Genomic DNA, 21261 nt, shown 5'->3' with positions numbered 1-21261 from the left:
AGACAAGTCATTTGTGCCATTGAACTAATCCAAGAGTGTAAGAGTCCTTGAGAAGGTCAAGTGGTGACCAAGCAATTGCAAGTTGGTCATGCCTAAGATCTATATATCATGAGTTTGAAGGGGGGGCTTGAAATATCAAGCCCATGATGTGTATTTGGGCCATGTAAGAGATGCTAGCTTAGGATTAATTTTATTCCTATATTTATTTTTGTATCCATCAATAAAGGGACCTCCCTACAAACACTTACACATAGGAACACACTTCACCACAAGGTTAAGAGATTTGGCTACTTACCATTAGGTGGAATCCACTCTCCAAGACCACTAGCAAGAACCACTAATCCCTTTCACAAACATTTTCCATTTTACACCAAGATATTTTGTCCAAAAATTTAACTCTAAATGTAGATGTTAATGCAAATGGGAATGGGATTTGTTGTAGATGCATATAACAAGGCCCAAGATTCCTCTTATACGTTGAAGGATTTGTTTCAAGATCCTAAATGAAATAATACTTTAGGGGCTTACACATGCACTAACCTAACACCATGTGTTAAGCCTTGCTCGTAGTTTAGTTGCTACTTGATGGTCAATCTAGAAAGGCCATCATATCCTTGCCCTTGAGCATGGTATCTTATTTGGTGGTTACTGGATCAAGCTCTCTTCTCATTGGCTACTCACTTTCTAATATCAAATGAAACAATCCATTAAAAAATATTAGGGGCCCTTTGCTCATGAGCAGTAATTACACTGAACATTTGGATGCTAATACGAAAAGCAACTTTGAGGTACACAAGTCTTTATTGCTACCATTGTAGAAGGTATGTTGGATGGGCTACCTATCAAATTTGAGCAAAAAATTATGATATCTTCCTAGTGCTCAAAATTTTAGAAGAAAAACCTGCTGTGGGGTATGTTGGATGGGCTACCTATCAAAGCCATCAACGTGTGATATCAACAGCTTTCGATCATACCAACAAAGTTGCAGCATGCTGATACACGATTGGTTTCTAATTGCTCTTTACAATTGCACATACAATAGGGGCTGCAGAGACATGAGTTGAGGCAGGACATGGCTAGATTAGCTCCATTGTTCGTTCTTCTGCACTCCCCTGCTTCTCCACAAAATCAAGAAAGAATTAAAATCTTGTTCTCCTGGAGAATGATTTGCCTCTTGGATGCATGGACGGTCCTGCTACATCTATGACTTCTATGCGGGTTTCATCATTCTTCCTCTCGTGTAGGAAATTGGTGGCCAAAGGAGGCCAATGGCCACTTGAATCACTACCACTCGGCTGACTTCCTGCTGCTATTTGCTGTGAGCTGACCTCATCCTCATTGCTGGAAGATGAAGGATCGAGCCCATACTCACTTGTGTCACTGCCATGCCCCTGGCTGTCCGTCATTGCCATGACATCATGCCTCCCCATTTGGTGCTCTGTGCTACCGGATGCTGAATCATAAGCAACATGGAAACTGGAAGAGAAATCCATAGTGGCAATATTAGCACCTCCATATAAGCCTCTTTCAATTTCACCTTCCAAAGATCGAAGCACCTGCACGACAATGCATGCCCAACTTAACCTCCTAATATTGAGACATGAAACTATAGAATGTGAAAATTTTTAATCATAGCCCAGAACAGGTGTATCAAGGTGAAGTCTTCTCTAAAGACTGCCTGATCTAAAGTGACATAGTTTGACAGGGTAACATATGGATGACTGGCGCAGTTAAAATCATGCATCACAATTTGGTTGCATCTGTTATTTACTCCGGAGGTCGAGGAAACGGAGCGAATGAAGACTTCAAAAGACATCAATTACACAGAGATGAACGACACAGTTACCACTAGTCTTGTAGCAGAAAAGCCACACTCTGGCAATTTGAACCCTCTATTGAAAATTTCATTTCTAATCAAAAAGAAAGATTAAGAAGAAATAGTCTTAGGAAAATGTGATCAACATAAGGTACTAGTTGAAAAAAAAAAGGGTCAAAAGAAGCTTTTAATAGAAAATCCAAAACTTTTATAGCTTCTAATCAAAACCATCTCAAAAGAAAAGGCTAAAATTTTCATAAAAATTACTTTTATATGTATAGCATGCATCCACATTAAGAGAATTGCAATTAGATAAAAACTAACTTTTTTAAAAGCTCGAAATAGCATTGTTGAGTACTATTTTGACTCATTTTCATGCAAATTTCAAAATCCAAATTTTATAGCAAATTTGTTTCTACTTGAAACTTGTTCCAAACCTTTATTCTACCATCTTATAGTATTGGCTATCCAATTTTGGTATCATATGCACATGTTATTTCAAATACAGCGAAATAAGACCTGAGCCACTAAAGTGGCTACAAGCCACTTTTGTGGCAAATTACAATAGTAGTGTTAAAACCATGCAGCAGAAGTTGGGTGTGTCTATTGGTTAAGTTGAGAAAGCAAAGTGAAAAAATACGTCAATAGACACCAATTGTATGAGCAACCATCCCATTCAATCATGTGAGACTTTCCATAAAGTTATATGATGGTCCTCTATATATCCACAGTCAAGACGTTTTGCACATAACCAGGCTCAGGCCAATGTATTGAGCAAGTTTGAGAGGTTATCAATCATAAGAATCACTAAATATTGCACTCTCCACTGCAAGAGAGGCAGTTCATCATTACAATAAGGGGAGCAGAAATCCTTGTTACACACAATAATAAAGGCTTAAATAGAAAATGCTTTAATGCTAACATGTCTGTCACCTTTGACCCTCCCACTTTTACCACAAAAACTCTGAAAACTACAAGAGTAAGCTGGAAGAAACAAAGGAACTGAAAAATGCAACTTCATCTTTGCTATCAGTCTTCATGATCTAGAATCTGAGCAAGGCTACCAGGCTGAAATCCTGAATGCCTGGGGGACCTCCACAAATGCCTTCTTGTGCAAGGCATTCACTGTCAAGCTACTCAAAGCAGTGTCACTTCTATCCAGAGACTCTAGAACAACATTGTTATGGTAGTATGCTGCTCCAAAATATCTCATCATTATCGCTTGCAGGCCAGAAGCCATCATACTTGGTCAGCTCTGGGAGGCATCTAGATCACTCTTTCACCCCTACATTTTTCTTTCCTATGCTAAGAACTGACTAGGTTTTGAACAGAAACCTGCTTCTTCTTGAGGCTTTGACAAAAAACAACTCATCAATGCATGCTCAAGGACTATCCAAATGTGGCAGCAGTAAAGCCACTCTCAAAATTTAAAGTTGTCATCACAGCCTTTCATGCCAATTGAGTCTTGGACAACACTGTGCTTGCATGTGTACACATTTTAGTGCACGTTTGGGACAATTTTGTCCTGATTACCAGTAAGAAAAACAGTGGGCAAATGCATGGGGGAAAGCTGAAGAGCATGCACTGAACATTCAATGAAAAATTTGGCAGTAGAATGCACCGGCAAATATTAGAGGTTGCAATGGGACGTCGTTTGAGGATCAAAGGTACTTGCTATGAGCAAAGGGGAGGGTTTTTTTTGGGGGGAGAGGTTTTAGTGTGGGACCCTTACTCACTAGTCACGTGGGCGAGGTCACCGCGCTCAACAATGTACAATGGCCATGTCTAGTGTGAATCCGGTGTGGAGTAGGGGTAGTCTGGCGAGATGGATCTGTGTCTGCTGAGCTAGTAGTGCCTGTGGGGTTTGATCTTTGAAAAAAATCCATTATTGCTCTCTGCCTAGGTCCCTTTGGGTGAGCTGGTCTCCTATCTCGTAGTAGCATTGTGTGGCAGTTTTGGAGCTCCAAGAGGAAAAGCCCTAGATATCTCTAGTCCTCATACTCCATGACACGATGAAGAGGTCCAAAGCCCTCACGGTAACAAGACTCAATCTTATGAGGATCAGAACAAGGGAGTGTATAGGTCCCACGCGAAGAGAATTCAAGGTCAAAACCAGGGACAAAGGAAGAAAGCTAGGACCAACAGTGTCAATAATTTTGTTCCTACCCAAGGTAATGGCCACAATCTCTGTTGCTTCCATTACAACAAGCTTGGTCATTTCAAAAGCTCGATCAGCCAGGGCAGTGTTGTCATCTTTGAGCTTCGGTTGCATTGTATTAGCTCAATTCATTGAGCATGATTCGATGATTCGTCATTCATCATCTTCTTCTTGTGTTTCCTCTGAGTTTTTGCTTCTTTCAATGTTTGCCATACATTGTTTCACCCCACAAACCCTACTATCTCTTTGCTATGGTATGAACGCATACCATTCCCTCACACTATTTTGACACAACACACACACTCTCTCTCTCTCTCTCTCTCTCTCTCTCTAAAGCCAATGATACCTTCCTTGTATGTGATAGTACACTGTACATCTGCATAAGTAGTGCTCCTCCGTCTCATGCTTTCTGTCACAAAGCTGGCATATCCTATCCTCCACTGAAATATCTGTCCATCTGCTTGTCTCTACCTTCAACTGATGGGAGGAGGCATGCATTCATCCAACAACAGCCCACATACTATGGGAAAGGTGCGTGTCGATATACTGTGGTTGCAGACAATAAATCCATCCTCTGAGAGGTGTCAGAAGTGGCTCCGGTAAAACTCCATCTTTGGTCTTAGAGAAAGTGTAGCTTGATCCAAGTCCTCGATGTCTCAACTCTCATGACATTGGCCGTAATGACTGAATTTAGCTCAGATCGACTAAGAGGGAGTGTAGGGCAATCCAAGCTATAGTCAAAGGGCAGGAGTTGGTTGATGTCTAGCCCATGTAAGCTCATCCAAGTGGCCATCTACGAGTACCAACAGTCCCTCTTACTTGCCTTTGCTAGCTGTATGGAGGAAGTCAATGCCAATCTAGGATATTTGTGGCATGAGAGCTCCCATATCTTGTGTAAGAAAGTCATTGGTCTAAAGAGTGCCTCCACAATGATAGATGCTACCCCTAACTATGCTTTAATGATAGGGAATGGGGTGGAGGGCTTACTCTTAATCATGCCTGATATCATCATCACCAACAGTCTCTCTATGTGGTCCCAATCATCATAATGGTCTCTATTTGGGCCAGTCTCATCAGCAAGCGGGCTCAATTGTCCATGATATAGGCTACAATCCTAGACCTCTACTCCATACTGAAGCATAGGTATGACTAGTGTGTCAAACAACAATAGTTTGGTGTGAGGTTCTTGTAATTGTATATGGGTACACTGGCTCTCAAGGGCGCCTAGTGCTACATACACTCGCGTCAACCGGCCTTAGCTGCCCCCCTCAGTGAAAATCTCGAGCTAGAGAAAGCGACTCCCAAGTATACATATTCTCCCAATATGTTCCACTACATTTCCCCCAAATGTGAAGTGATACATAGATCGGGTCACCCATGCTACCAAGATGTTGAATACCATGACTTTGGCTTTTCCAAGATTCACTGTGAGATCTCTATCTTTGCAAAAGGTATATAGTGCATCCAAGTGACATTGTAAGCCCACTGGTGAGTCTGAAATGAGTACAATATCATCGGCATATAATAGTATCAGTATTAACACTCCAGCTAGGCTAGCTCTAGCTCCACCTCCTCTATCAATGTATTCAGATACCTCATCTATGTATAGTCAAAATAGTATGGGTGAAACTGGGTAACCCTGTTTTACTCCTATGGTGCTATTGATCCTCTTAGACATCGCCCCACCTGTGCATATATGGCCTATTATTTTCTTGTACAATGTATGTATCCCACTATATACCTTTTGGCACTCCAATCCCCTGCGATCTCTGCGTGAAACGTGCTCGATGTGCTGTGTCAAATCCCTCGCGAAAATCCAAAAAGCAACAATAAATCCTCCTCAATAATTGCCCTAAGTGTGAGAATATGATCCAATGTGGTGTATCCACACCTAAAATCAGCTTGCCCCTATGCTCTCTTGCCTTGCATCTCAGCCCATGCACTAAGCTCATGCTTCAGTTTCGATCCATATATCTTAGCCAGTGTGGGGCCAATCATGATGACCCTCTAGTTTTTAGGAGAGGGTCACTACTCTTAAAGAGTGTGAGTATAATATGGTGGTCTGACCACATTTCCCAGAATCTCTCACATACTGCTTTGTTGAACCTTTCTGCCAATGTGGGTGTCAATGTGTCATATGCATGTGAGAAGTGTTGTGCCACTAGACCGTCCTCATCTTGTGACTTCCCATTCTGTAGTCTATAAATCACCTCTATAACCATCTTACTAGTGAAGAAGAACCACTATGTTGGTCTGTGGGCCTATGGAGGCTATATGGGTGTCTGTCCCAATACATCATATAACTATTATCCCATAATGGAACCAAGCATTAGGTGATGTAATCTATATAGGGGGACTACCTCTCATGAAATATTCTCCAAGGTCTTTTGCTATCCCATCCAAAAAATAGCTAGTATATCTCTTTTTCAATTTTTGCTAAGTAATCTCACTTCTTCTGCACTAGACATCTGAAGAGCATCCTTGCTTGGCTATGTGTCCGAGTGCCCAAAGCAATCTCTCTATGTAGGTGTGTACAAGTGTGCCTGCACTCATTATCAAACCATCCATTTTGGGGAGTCGTAGAGTGTGGGGGTTTGCATGGGGGCAAGGTGTGTGGGAATGCATACATAGTTGAAGTATGCAAGGTCTCCGTCAAATCTCTTGTGCATCCTTTTAGTGATCTACTCAAATCTAGCATGTGTAATCTGTCATGCATAGAGCCACTGTATATATATGAAGTTTTCTCTGCAAAGTAATATTAGGGGTGCTTAGGGAGATATGGTGTAGTGTCTCTCATGTGTCCGCGAGAGGCTGCAAAGGTCAAGATGATAGGATCCATTGCTATTCCTGTCAATCTCCTTGAGATCTCAAAGTTCCTGATGTTTGGTATTAATGATGGTGATCCTATCAAGTAATCCATTGTACTTGCCCCTCGCTTGTGGTTCCAACAAGTCAAAGCATTTGATTATGGCCAACATAATAGACCATTGAAGCTGGCTAATCTATGTGCACTTCCTAGAGCTAGAAAGTGTGTCGTGTAGGTATTCACTTCTCTATCCTGGGCTATCCTGTGTAGATCCATCTCATCTACATCAATCTCTTTGAACATGGCATTCTCATATATGTAAAAGTTACTTTTCTTGACCCAGGTCCATGCATTCAAATCCCCTACCAAAAGCACATCTCCCAAACTAGAATATCTCATGATATCCTCGTACAATGCATCAAAGAGCAACCCATCTCGTGAAGCATAGCCTAAGTTTGTGGGAGGAAAGTATATATCGATAAAAATATCACGTGATCTCCCTATGTGTATCCTAATCCACATGTATCGTGCCTCTTCATCTTTATGTATCACCTGCACAATAACTTGGAGATCCTCTTAAAAAGGTATGGCCATGCCCCTAGATCCCCTAGTTCCACCAGACTTTCTAGCTTGTGAATGGAATGCATTTTCCCATCTGAACCCTTGAACATCTAGTAGTCGGCTACAATTTCATACTGACTTCCTAAGTGTCACATAGGCCATGCACCATCATTGTGATCGATGTTCTACAATAATCACTCTACCATCTCTGTACACTATGTACCTTCCCTCCTTACATGCCTCCAATATCTTGGGCATGCTGGCTTTTCTATGTTCTAGCTAAGCAGGTGTTAAATCCTCATCAAGGTATATTTTTTCTCCCTTGAGGGCCTCGGATTTGTGAGGAATGCTTTTTTCTTGTCCATGTTTTCAAACTTCAGCACAAGGATACGCCCTTTTTTACCCCCATTTTTTTACTCAAGGCTATTGTATCTTCTTGTGGGGTGCCCTTTTCAGCCCATCCTACTACACTAATTCAGAGTGCTTGGATTTTTTGTCTTGCTTCTTCCTCTATGGTAGCATTCATCACTTCTGCTTTTCTTGCATTCCCTCCTTTGTTTTTCTTTGCAAATTCAATCCATTGAGCATTTTCTTTAGTCACATGTTCCATAGCTTCTACCTTCTTTCTTGCCCCTTCAACTGTGTCGGCCCATGTATGCATGTCCTTCTTAAGACATTCCATCTCGTTTTCCAATGTAGGTGCCATTGGTATTGGCTTTTGTGTATCAAGTTTCTCCTTATATGCTGCTGTCTTTCTTACAAGCAACTAGCTGAGATTGTAATTCAGTAATTTCTTTGTCTTTGGCTATTATGCATGTATCAGTGTGCTTTCTTTCCATTTTGTTTTTCCAAGTTGTATCCAATTGCACCACATTATCTGCCGTTTCGGTTTGTAGTTCTACCTTTATGTCACTATATTTCCCATTTTTCCACTCATTTAAGCTTGCTTTCATGTGTGCATTCATGTCCTGCAATATAATTTTTTGTATGATGCATACATCACTTTTATCTCGGCTCTTATGAGAGACCTTATGTCGTCCAATCCCCCCCCCCCTTCCCGTATAGTGTCTTCAGTATTTTTGCAACCTTAGAGCATCTCTTGATGCTTGTAGGTGTGAGTGCATCACACCCGAATCTTTGCTAGAGCTTTTGTCGAGTTTGGAAGGATTGTTCATCTGCCACAATGTCACCTTGTTTTGTTGGTGATACCGTTTCACCCATATTTGCAAATGTCTGGCAGTATTGGGCACAATATTGCTATGTGCAATGTTTACTGCTGTTTTACCACAATCCAGTTGTATGTATTTACTGATGTGATACAATATTTGCAATGCTTGCTTCTGTGTTACAGCACTCCAACTGTATGTGTACCGCTGCATTCAACACACCACTGTTCACTGATGACTGTTCATGGTTCAGACATACACTGCCATTCAGCATACAGGTTCTGTGCACAGGTTTAGACATGCATTGCCATTTAGCACATAGATTCAGACATACATTGTCAGTCTCTCACACACTGTGCAAGCCTATAAGCTCTAGGTGCTGTTAGTCTCTAACAGACATTTCGTCAGAGAGAGAGAGAGAGGGAGAACGACTGTATCAGCATCCACAAATAGGGCTTAAACTGGTCACGACTGCATCAGCGTCCACAGATTACTGGGCACGACAGTATTTCGTCACAGGCATTTTGTCAGACATTTCGTCAGCACCATTTCATCAATCACAGGCATTTCGTCGGCACCATTTCTTCACAGTTCTCAATCCCTCAGCGCACCCTCAGGACAGTCTTTCAACAGTTTAGGGAGCATTCTCACTACGTTACATTCCCTCTGCTCACGACAGCTTAGGGCGCATTCTCTGATCACGGCAGCTCAAGGCACATTCTTTGCTCACGGTAGCTCAGGGATGAGAGAGAGAGAGAGGGGGGCCGCTCGCACACTCAACTACGATGTAGTATTCCAATAGTAGAGCACGAGCAGTGGAGATGATGTGAGGGGGGCCATGTAGAGAAGCCACACTTTTGTGGCATGGTACTTGGAGCTTCTTTGTCATTGCAGGGGAATCGCCAGGTCGCCCTTGAGTTGGGGTATGGCACAACTTTGTTGCTTCAAGGCTGTGCTCTTCTACCGTAATGATAAAGAAATACCACGAGGGGCACCAGGCTTTGGGGCCAAACAGTGTCTTGGCCATAGAGTAGCAGCATTCTAGCTCCCCTATCATGAGTGTTTCATTCACTGACTTATTTTTTCATTCTATTGGGTCTGCAAGTTCATGTTCTATGGCCATTTTCTTGAAATTGAAGACCGGTTTTAGGCAATCGATTCCTCAGCTTTGCACTTCGTTCAGATTTCTTCTAGTAGAGGGAGAGGCACGAACCGTTTATTCCATCTTCTAGCATTTTTTTTCCTACGTATATGTGCTTTCTAGCAAGTATAGAAAACCTCTTGTCTCCTCTTAGTGCCATTAAAAGTTCCCTACAATCTCTACCATCTATATGAAAGGGTGAACGATCTCTATGCAAGTACAAGTGAGTCTTCAAATACGATGTTGCTTCTAGAACCTCAATGCATTTCATTTTCCAGGTTGTATCAAACAATAATGCTACTAATGAGCTTCCACCTATGACAATGGCTTGCATTCGAACATGCTTAAGAAAAATCAAGAATGGGGATCATACTTAGCTCATCGTTTGCTAGGCATAAGTGGTTACTGTGGATGTCCTTGTATTCACAAGTAGTTCCTCTATTAACTGTTACCCCACACTACAGCTTCAAGATCATTTAATCCTGTGGTTATATCAAACCTAATATTCAGACTTCCTCAATCAGGACTATCTGCTCAGCTTGCCCCAAGCATTCTTTCAAACGACTTACATGGAATAAAGGATGAACTCAGATGTTTGGACTATTTTGTTGGGCAAAGCATATTACTTGTAGAGTTTTTTGACAAAGAGACTAGCTGATCCATGGCCTTTTAACAATTGCCATTTGTTTGAGTGAGTCCAATCGCTTTCTAAACCAGTCTACTATGACTCAAATTACAGTATGGTTTCAAATTACAGCAATCCCATCATAACATCCAAGGATATACTTTCATCTTTTATCAAGAATCTGTAGAGGATGTAATAACCCTGCTTATTTGACTAAGCAAGGCCAAAGTCCAGTATAGAACACAAAACCTAAATAATGCTGGAATGAAATCAGCATTGAGTACATGACTATGCGAGTGTGCAATACAAAAGAAATGAAAGAAACATAGAGAGGAAAACGTGGAAGATGATGACAGAAACAAATATCTTAGTGAATGCTGCTATAACAGCCCTTGCACATGTGACTGAGCATGTCAGTGAGGCTGTCACAGTCCAAAGGCAAGAGATTGAGAAATCTGATTGAGAAGAGAAGAGAGAGAATGATGTGGCTGCTTATGACTGCCACAGCAGGAGGATTGGAAGAATCTAATCATGTATGCGAGAGTGAAAAGCCAAGGCTAAAACTCGCAACTCCTGAACCTGGCTGACCAACAACTGTAAATACAGCCAGTTGCAATAAATGCAGTAGATCTGACCAACTAACCCACAAAGTGGCTGTCCAGCATGTTCGTTCTGAAAGTGATTCTGTTTGCCTTCAAAAGTGACCTAAAAATTGTTCACCCAGTAGTGAAAGTGGCAGCATGCACGACCTGAAGGAAAGATATCGCTTGCTGCAGAAGAGAAGCAAATACAAATGTGCCGCTTGGACTGCCTAGGAAAGGCTAGAAACTACCAAAGAAGCCATGGATGGGACATAGAAACCCTAAGTTTTGTGTGTGATGAAGTTGATTGTAAAGGGAGAAACCCTCTTCACCTGAGGTGCATGTGATGAAGGCTATTGTAAACTTGATGTGCATGTGATGACAGACAAAGGCAATGTGAGGGCTCCAGAAGTCCTCTTTTAAGGCTCACAATTAGAGCAACAAACATGAAAACATGTCTAACAACGACTCTATCAAATTCTGGGTGTGGTTGAAGGCCACATGCCAATGCTAATGAAGTCTGTTGATCAAGAAAACATCCTACCAAACAAAATGACCCGCTCTCTCCAAATAAAAGCCTGAAAACATGGACGGCTAAGACAAGCCAATGAGAGTGGAGAGGCCTCAAATGGATCATGAAAGGTGAGAAGGATCGAAGCTTGCACGCGAGCTATGGAGGGAGAGCAAGAGCAAGGAAGAGAGAGACAAGAAATGGGAACTCCAACCGTCACAATGTGTGACCGGGCCTTCCTTTATTTACTAGTCACTAAAATGAATGTAAAGAATAAAGTGATGTGACGGGCGCCCGCCACCTGCAGTGTGCAGTGGCGGGTACTGTCAGTGTAGTAATACACGGGGTGGCACGGTGAAGGCGCCTTTACCCCAACAACCTCCCACTTAAAGGCGAATCTGCCCCAGTGAGAGAGAAAAGAAAAGAAAAAAGATAGTACAATTGTACATAGGTACAAGGGATGAGGAAAGGCAACATCTCATCCAACACCCATCAATCTCCTGAGGAAGGCAAAGCGCTTAGTAGTGAGGCTTTTCGTGAGCAGATCTGCAGGATTCTCGTCAGTGGAGATCTTGACAAGGTCAACAGACTTGTCCTCCACGACACCACGTATGAAGTGATACCTCACCTCAATGTGTTTCGTCTTCGCATGGAAGACCGGATTCTTAGCCAACTGAATGGCACTCATAGAATCCGAATGCAGTGTAGGTATAGCATCAATCCCAAGGTCAGTAACTAGACGGCCTAGCCATATGGCCTCCTTGCAAGTCTCAATGGCTGCAACATACTCGGCCTCAGTGGTAGACAAAGCCGTACACTTCTGAACCCTGGACATCCAAGAGACAGCACCTCCAGCATAGGTGAATACATAGCCAGAAGTGGACTTCCTACTATCTGCATGTCCTGCATAATCGGAGTCAGTGTACCCCACGACCCCTGTATCCTGGCTGCCATAGCAAATACACATATCTGTTGTGCCCTTCAGGTACCTCATGATACCCTTCACGGCATCCCAATGTTTCCTGCCAGGTGTAGCCATATAGCGTGCCACAACACCAACTGCAAAGGCAATATCTGGACGAGTGGCTATCATGGCATACATCAAACTGCCCACGGCTGAAGCATAAGGGATCTAGGCCATCTCGGCCCTCTGCTCATCTGTCTGCGGACAATCTGCCTATGATACCTTCACATAAGAAGGCAATGGACAGCCAATAGGCTTTACGTCCTGCATGCGGAAGCGCTCAAGGACTTTATGAATATACTCCCTCTGTGACAAGTAGAGGAATCCCTGATGCCTGTCGCGTCTAATGCGCATACCAAGTATGTGAGAGGCCTGTCCCAAATCCTTCATCTCAAAGCTCTTCTTGAGCTGAGATTTAAGAGCATCTAGCTCATCATGAGCTTTCCCTGCTATCAGCATATCATCCACATAGAGTACCAAAATAAGCAATGAACCATCACGGGCTTTCTTCGTGTAAAGACACGGATCCATAGCACTCCTGCTGTAGCCCTGTGACTGCATAAAGGCATCAAACTTATGATACCATTCCCTAGGTGCCTGCTTCAAGCCATAAAGACTTTTCTTCAACTTGCACACTAGGGTGCTCCCTGCCAGGTTCTGCAAAGCCCTTAGGCTGCTCCATGTAGATCTCATCATGCAAGTCCCCATGTAAGAAAGCCGTCTTGATATCCATCTGATATAGATCTAAGTCAAGCTGAGCAACCAAAGGCAAGACCAAGCGCAGGGTGGTCATCTTAACCACAGGAGAAAAGACCTCTTCAAAGTCTATACCATGCTCCTGCTTAAAACCCTTTGCTACCAGTCTAGCCTTGTATGCCGGCTTGGGGTGTCCAGGGGTACTTTTCAGCTTGTACACCCACTTGCATGGCAAAGCCTTCTTACCCTTAGGCAAGGCAACCAAAACCCAAGTCTCATTCTTATGCAAGGAGTCGATCTCAGACTGCATAGCCCTCTCCCAGGAGTGACTGTCACCCCTGCGCATAGCCTCATCATAAGTGAAAGGCTCTCCTTCATCTGTAATCAAAATATAATGCATAGAGGGCTGAAATCTATCAGGTGGACGTCTGTCTCTAGCAGACTGTCTCACTGCAGGCTCTGCTGCCTGCCTAGCTACCTGTCCAACACCTTGACCATGAGCATCTGCTGCAACTGTAGGCTGTCCAACTGGCTGTGCAGGAGCTCTAGGCTCCTCCTAAAAGTTCACTCTACGGATCTCAACCACCTTCTTAGGCTGTCTGTGCATCTTGTCTTCATGGAAGACTACATCATGGCTGCGTACTATTTTCCGTGCATGCGGATCCCATAGGCGATAGCCCATCTCTCCTAAATCACCATAACCAAGAAAGATGCATTTAATACTCTTTGGATCCAACTTACTCCTCTTGTCCTTGGGCACATGGCAGAATGCCTAACATCCAAAGACACGGAGATGCGCATAAGAGGGTGGCTTACCAGCCCAAACTTCCTCTACAACCTGGAAATCCAATCCACTAGAAGGCGATCGGTTTATGACATGCACTGCCGTACTAACTGCCTCAGCCCAAAAGCTCTGTGGTAGGCCTGCATGGCTAAGCATAGAGCGGACACTCTCCTGAATAGTCCTGCTCATGCGCTCAGCCAAACCATTCTGGGCGGGGGTGTAAGGGGCGGTCAACTGACGCTTAATACCCCTGTCATTACAAAACTGCTCAAAAGCACGTAAGACATATTCTCCCCCATTGTCAGTCCTAAGGCATTTCAGCCTATACCCAGTCTGGTTCTCAACAAGAGCAAGCCAACGCTGAAAGACTGCCAAGACATCGGACTTTTAATTTATGGGATAAGCCCACACTTTCCTAGAAAAATCATCAATGAAGGTAACAAAGTACTTTGCGCCACCCATAGACATACATGGCATGGGCCCACAAACATCTGAATGCACCAAAGCTAAGGGCTCACTCATACATGGCCTACCCGATTTCTTATGCGTAGACCTATTCTGCTTACCATAAAGACAATGATCACACGAGTCAAAACATGCATAGTCCAAAGGCGGAAGATACTGCAAACCAGATAACATTTTCATTCCCTTCAAAGACATATGCCCCAAACGGGCATGCCAAAGTGATACATGTGGGATAGAACCCATTGCTAAAACATGGTCTACAGAAGACCCAGATACAACAAGAGGATAGAGGCTGCCAACCTTGGTGTTTCTAGCAAGCACAAGTCTGCCTCTGGTAATCTTCCAGGTAGAATCCCCAAAACAGACATGAAACCCTGCATCATCCAACTGTCCTGCAAACATAAGACTGCGTGTAAGCGCAGGTACATGACGTACATCCCTGAGCAAAAAGGAACTGCCAGTGAAAAACTGCAACTGAATATCTTCACAGTCCACAATATCAAGAGACCTGTCATCTCCAAGTCTAACTGATCCAGATACAGTACAGTAAGAGTGAAACCACTCACGGTAAGGTGTCACATGAAAGGATGCACCTGAATCCAATAACCAGCACTATGCATACATACTAGGTGTCTCAGTCAAGTGTGAGGCATCAGAAGAACTGGCTGCAAATATGAACTCGTCGCCACCATCGGAATCCTCGGTCTGCGTGACATTAATTTCCTCAATCTTGACGTTGGACTTCGCAGGTACTATGCTGCGATCAGAGGACTTCTCCTTCACTTTGTCTTTCCCCTTATCCTTGCGCTTCTCATTGCGCAACTCATGACACTGTAGTCTGATATGGCCCTTTTTTCCACAATGATGACAAGTGACATTAGCGTTGCGCCCACACGACTTACTACGCGACTTTCCACGAGATTTAGACCGACCCTTCTGCGACTCACGACCACGGCCATGACCACGATTATTTCTGTCATTCCTGCCTCTAACTATCAAAGCATGTGAAACACGAGAGGCATCCAAGTTTTTGTGATTAACCTCTTCCTACAGAAGAGCACTCTCAACATCATTCAGTTTCAGAGTAGCACTAGAGGCACATAGGGCAGTGCGGAATACATCCCATGACTCATTCAGAGTCCCAAGCAAGAAAAGAGGAGTTACTTCCTCTCCAAGGTGATATCCTACGAAGTTAGGTTCTTCAGTATAGCATGGAACTGGCTTAAGTGAGCAGACATAGTCGCATTATCCTTCATGCGCAGATCCATAAGCTGCTTCAACCAGTACATTTGACTCGCCGGACTTTTCTTATCATAGAGATTCTTGATTTTATTCCATAGATCCCATGCACTCTGTGCTTCCTCAAATACATTATAATGTACCTGTTCAGTGAGAGACAATACAATCGTGGACTTGCATAGCTCATCAAGTTCAAGCCAGCCGTCATTGTTCATAGTTTCAGGCTGCTCCCCGCTCAACCGAAGTGGCTTAATCTGAGATTTCTGCACCAAGACCTGCCAAATTCGACTCTTCCAATAAGAGTAGTTGGTACCATCTAACTTTGTGATGTTAAATATGGCATTATTAGTCGAAGAGGACGCCATAATGCAGGCTGGAAATGTACAGACAGTCTAAAACTGCTTGCTGTTTTACTGCAGAAAATGCCCAAAATCCACTGAAATGAGCTCCAAATGGCGAGAAAAGTGTGCCCAAAAGATGCTGCCCACTTAGTACTAGGTGCGATACACCAAATCAGGATATTTCAGCATAAAAAATACTGCTCAGTCCACCAATAAATGCTTGCTGTAATAAATTTCAGAACTGCAATAATGAGAGCAAACTGTCCCAAAACTGGATCTAATGTCAACTAAACAATGCTAGGTCCAAAGCCGGCATAAAGAGGACAAAGCAAAGCCAAATGACAATGAAAGTACATGAGCATAACACCGAGAGATGTCAAATAGCATCTGCCAGTAAGAGGCACATCCCCAGACAATCTAGGCAAAATGTACCTGCAACTGCCAAAACCTGACACAAATAGGTGTCTGCTAAAAAAAAAAGCGGATCCAAAAATGAGACTCAGCTCATAAGCATCCTGTGAACCAAGACATATACTCAATGCAACATCCAATTGTCGGAGTATAATCCCAAAGTCTCAATACATCTGTAAAAATTGCTCAATGACATAGACTACTCCAATACATGTAACTGCTCTAATAGCATGTAATCCCTGCTCAAGGTCAAGTAAGCATGCAAGATGCTCCCACTAGCACAAAAGGCGTACAAACGAGCTCAAGGGCTCAAGCAACCCAAGATAAAGTACCAGTGACAAGTGACCAAGTCAATGCGTCATACGCATCCCAAGAGCATGACATACATGAAGCAACTGATGGAAGCAACCAACGAGCAATATATAATCCCAAAATAAAATCTTTGTCAACTCAAAGACATCTGATAGCAACCAAGTAAATGATCAAACTGAGTCGGAAATGCTCAAATACATCCAAGGCAAAGCTCCCAATGTCGGTAAAGCATAGATGAACCAAGCGGCATATATCACCAACCAAAGCATGTAATGTATGAAGCCTAACTGTCAAGCATAGACATGAGGCATAAGCGGTCCAAGAGCATGCCAAGTCGGTCCAAATGCCAGTGAATACCAACCAAGACGGAGCTTATGTGTAGCTCAAATACATTCCATAGACTCAAACATGAACTCAAAGTCGTCCCCAAATGTCAGATACACGATGGCAAATCCCAAAGCATACATCCGGTACCAATAGGTAAGTGACAAAGCATCCAAAGTACCTTCAGCCCACTGTTATTACAGCCAAGTTTGACTGTCAAAACTGAAAAATTTCAGCCAATATTTCAGGCCAAAATCATGGCATAATCATGTGCATACATTCCCAAGGCACTAGGCATCAAGTAGGCCTCATACATCTCATAACCATAATCCATGACCATGAAGCATCCAAGAGGCAAGTGTTGCCCTATTTCCAGCCTATGAACAGTGAAAATCTGAGCAAACAAGGGCTCAATCCAGCTCCAAAAGCCTATCCAAACAATGGCACATCATCCCCAACCATATAGGCATTTACCGAGCACAAAAGGGGCATCATCGGACCATCACCACTGATCTCAGGCATGAGAAGCAGGGGGCTGCCCTGTATTACAACATGTAGACCTGTGATTTCTTAGCCTATCTGAGAATGTGGAGCTCAAAGCTCAAAGGCTAAGTGCCATAGATCAGTACCAAAGGGCATAGAGCAAGGCCAAGGTGGTTATTGAGTGCCCAATGAGCTCCAGGAGGAAGTGGGAGCTGGAGGAAGAGGAATGCCACGTCTGTAAAGTGTTGCCACAGCAGGGCGCAGCCTGCATGATCTCTGAGCAGGCCTGGACTGCCACGTGTGCTGGGGAAGACGAATGGGGAGGGTAGGTAGGCACTAGTAGTGCTCCAAGAAGCCTTGAGTGGGCTCAAACCACATGGAGCACAAGGGGGAACTACTGACGGGCTGCCTGGGGAAGCTGAATCAGTTGTCCTTCAGCTGCTAGATTTCAGCGCAATTTGCATGGGGTCACGCTGACTGGGAGGAGACAATCGAGGGCCAATGAGGGCCAATGAAGATGAAAAAGCCCAATGCAAGGGCTCACAAATCTCAATGAAGCCTGGTGAAGAAAAGGGGCTTCAAAAAATCCAAGTAGAAGTTCATCAATGGCTATCCTTATTCCCTGCTGTCCACTGTTTGACCTGTAGACTGAAGTCTGGCCTGAAAGAGAGGCTCTGGGCTGAGCTCACAAGAGCCCAAACAAGCCCTGAGGCATGGCCAACAAGTCCGAGAACAACCGGGGAGAGTGGGAGGAACAAGTCATACCTTGAAGCTTTGAGCTATGGCTGCCATGAGGACTGCAGGCTGTAGATATTCATTTGAAAGCTGAAGTAATGCGAGTTGAGGTCGAGCTCCACGGGATCGGAGAGCCAAGCTCTGATACCAGTTGAAAGGTGAGAAGGATCGAAGCTTGCACGCGAGCTATGGCGGGAGAGCAAGAGCAAGGAAGAGAGAGACAAGAAATGGGAACTCCAACCGTCACAATGTGTGACTGGGCCTTCCTTTATTTACTAGTCACTAAAATGAATGTAAAGAATAAAGTGACGTGACAGGCGCCCGCCACCTGCAGTGTGCAGTGGCGGGTATTGTCAGTGTAGTAATACACGGGGCGGCATGGCGGAGGCACCTTTACCCCAACAGATCATGTCGTAGGTATCCCTTAAAATTTCTATTCGAAGGAGAGAGCATCACTTTGGGGTGCAAGAAGAGGGAGACAAAGGTGAGATGTGTCAGAACATGAGGGGAGGAGGGAAACATGGATAGATGAGGGATAGGTAGCTGAATGCTTAATGCCCTTATAAGCAAACTCAATTTTAGGGAGGTAACACTCCTCTTCAATTTGCTTATGGGAGACATATGCATGCAACATATGCTCCATGGTTTGATTTGTTCTCTTAGTCTATCTGTCTGCCTCAAGATGTTTAGGCGACGGTATAGAATATTGGGTCTCTAAGTTCTAGAAGGTCATTTACTAGAAATGAATGGAGAACGTAGGGTCAGTTCACTGACTAATTCTTGAAGGAAACCATAAAGTTTATACATATGCTTGACAAAGAGACCAACCAACTCATGGCTTTTGACAGTCATCTCTATTGGGATAAATCTATCCATTTTTGTCAATTGGTTGACCATGACCTAGATTGCATCATGATCATAAAATCTTTTTGAGGATATTCATTAAGTACACACATCTTACCTTGTTTAAACACTAATCCATTACGAATGGAATACATTTTCACCATGTTTCTCTCAATAGCCACCTTTTGGATGTTTGGATCACCAAAACTCCCTAGGCTGCTAGGTCCTTCCGAGACTCATTGCTAGATCCTACCGAAGTAAGGATTGTTTTGACAATACCCTTTGAGAGAAAGATAGAAATTAGTCGAAATTTTAGAAAAAATGCATTAATTTTAGAGATCTGATTAAGGCATTGACAAACATATTAGTTGCATCCTTCCAATAACAGATCTCAAATTCAAGTTCTTGTATAAGCTCCACTCATTTGGCCTTATGGGCATAGAGATCAGGCTAATTGCAAAGGTGGTATTTTAATAAATGGTGGTCAGCCCAAATAACGAACCGGGTATCCGACAAATAATGACACCAAATTTTGAGTGCATGAATTAGCACCACAATTCCTTCTCTATTTGCCATATAACAATGGAGGGTCTACTTGTTATATGTGGTAAGACAGGTCATTGGAATAAAGGTTGCTCCAAAAAAATGGGAATTTCGTCTTTGCTCGCGCTCACATTCACCACACCCGATATTCCATTTTGGTAGTGGCAACTCCAGCAACCTCACGCACTCCTGTATCTCTGGCAATACCCGTTCCTTGACCGGTTGCGGTGGTTCCCATGGTCATTCCACCTCGTCACTTTGGAGACATCCTTCTCAAGTGGATTTGAGAGATAAATGAGGAATGAATTCAAGATGAGAAAGCGTAAGAGAAAATGGCTTAGTCGAAGACCGAGACAGGGGGGATTGAGCTAAGCGGGAGGAGAGGATATGCCCCCTTTGCAGATCAGAGGTGGAGAGTGAGGAGCATTTTGTTCTCAGATGCCCGGCATACTCAGAGTTGAGATCTAGATACACATTGAGCAGCTCACTTCAGGGATGTATGACTGATATGGATCAGAGATCATTTGGCCGTTTTCTGGGAGAGGCATGGCACATCAGAGAGCAGAGCACACAGCGGGTCCTAGTCAGAGAAGGGCCCACCCAGACGACTATTACACAGTTCTTTCAGACAGACAAAGTGAGAGCTACTGTACCAGCCTCCAGCCAGACCTCCAAGCTCACACTACAGCAGGCTGAGGACCAGCGTACCCGACGCCGCATGAGGATCCGTGGGTTTCGGACCCCACAGCCACACCGACAGGAGATCCGGAGGATTCTTGATCTACATCGACAGCAGATTGAGATCCGACGACACTCGAGACTCGACACATTGGATCTTAGATAAAATCATTGATTTTAGTCACTCTACTCAACATGCCAATTCCTAAGCGTGTGACCTCTTTGCTTGAGTAGGGACCAGAAGCGCAAAGTCAAAGAAGATTCAAGCAAAGTGGATAACCTCAAGCAAGCAAAGTGGTAGAGCTTCAAGAACAATGAAAAGAAAATCTGCATCAAAGTAAAGAAGGACAAGGAAAAGAACATTTGTCATGCTGAAAGAAAGCCATAAAAAGCTTACAATGTCATATTTGAAGATGAAGATCATAAGGGCCTATCTTTTCTTGTCTCCAGACCTTTTTATAGCCTTGCATGTACTTGCTGAATGCTCCAAATCATAAGCTTTGTAATCCTCATGTAACCCATGCACTACAGTCTCTACACACTTAGCAAGGCCTTATGATAGCCTGTAGCTTTACATGGTTGATTTTTTCCATGTCTATACTTAACAAGGTTCTACTCATGACAACCTCTATATACCCAATGCTTTTTATGGTTATGATTTTTATTTTTTTTTGCAATTAAAATGTGGCTAATTATATTACTCAAAAGACTGATAAGGGGACAAGAAGCCATGGAGGGGGGATATATCGCCGTCTAGTGCTACTTGCCTGCATCATGAAGAACAGGTCCTGGCCGCCCTAGGTGTGCAGAAAGTGAAAACAGAGCTCCTAACAAGCTCGAGACTTGCCCTACACTTAGTCCCACCGACCACGGAGGGAGTGGATGATGAAAGTCCAAAGCTCAACCAAAGTCGCATATACTAAAAGGCACTCCCCTCCAAAAATCTCCTAACAATGTACCTTTCAGATGTGCCATCCTGTAAGACTCCCTACGATCTCCCATACCTCAGAGCGGTCTGTTGTGGGCTCCAGTACTTGGCGGCTGGGTAAAGCCTCCAAGCCAACCACTACGCAAGACG

At 43.6% G+C, this 21261-nt stretch overlaps 1 protein-coding gene across 1 annotated transcript in view; it reads right to left on the bottom strand.

The window, feature by feature from the left end:
* Positions 1 to 941: 941 nt before the first annotated feature.
* Positions 942 to 21261, bottom strand: part of LOC148036748 (uncharacterized) — a 75736-nt gene continuing 55416 nt past the window's right edge. The window contains exon 8 of the mRNA XM_087677031.1: positions 942 to 1556. Within this exon, the coding sequence (XP_087533157.1) occupies positions 1140 to 1556 (417 nt within the window). The 3' untranslated portion in view covers positions 942 to 1139. The remainder of the gene's footprint in view (positions 1557 to 21261) is intronic.

The sequence above is a fragment of the Lygodium microphyllum genome, chromosome 4 (assembly GCF_053477565.2).
Source record: "Lygodium microphyllum isolate KBCC chromosome 4, Lygodium_microphyllum_v1.1.10, whole genome shotgun sequence".
Classification (NCBI taxonomy): Eukaryota; Viridiplantae; Streptophyta; class Polypodiopsida; order Schizaeales; family Lygodiaceae; genus Lygodium; species Lygodium microphyllum.
This window is presented reverse-complemented; position numbering and strand designations above follow the sequence as displayed.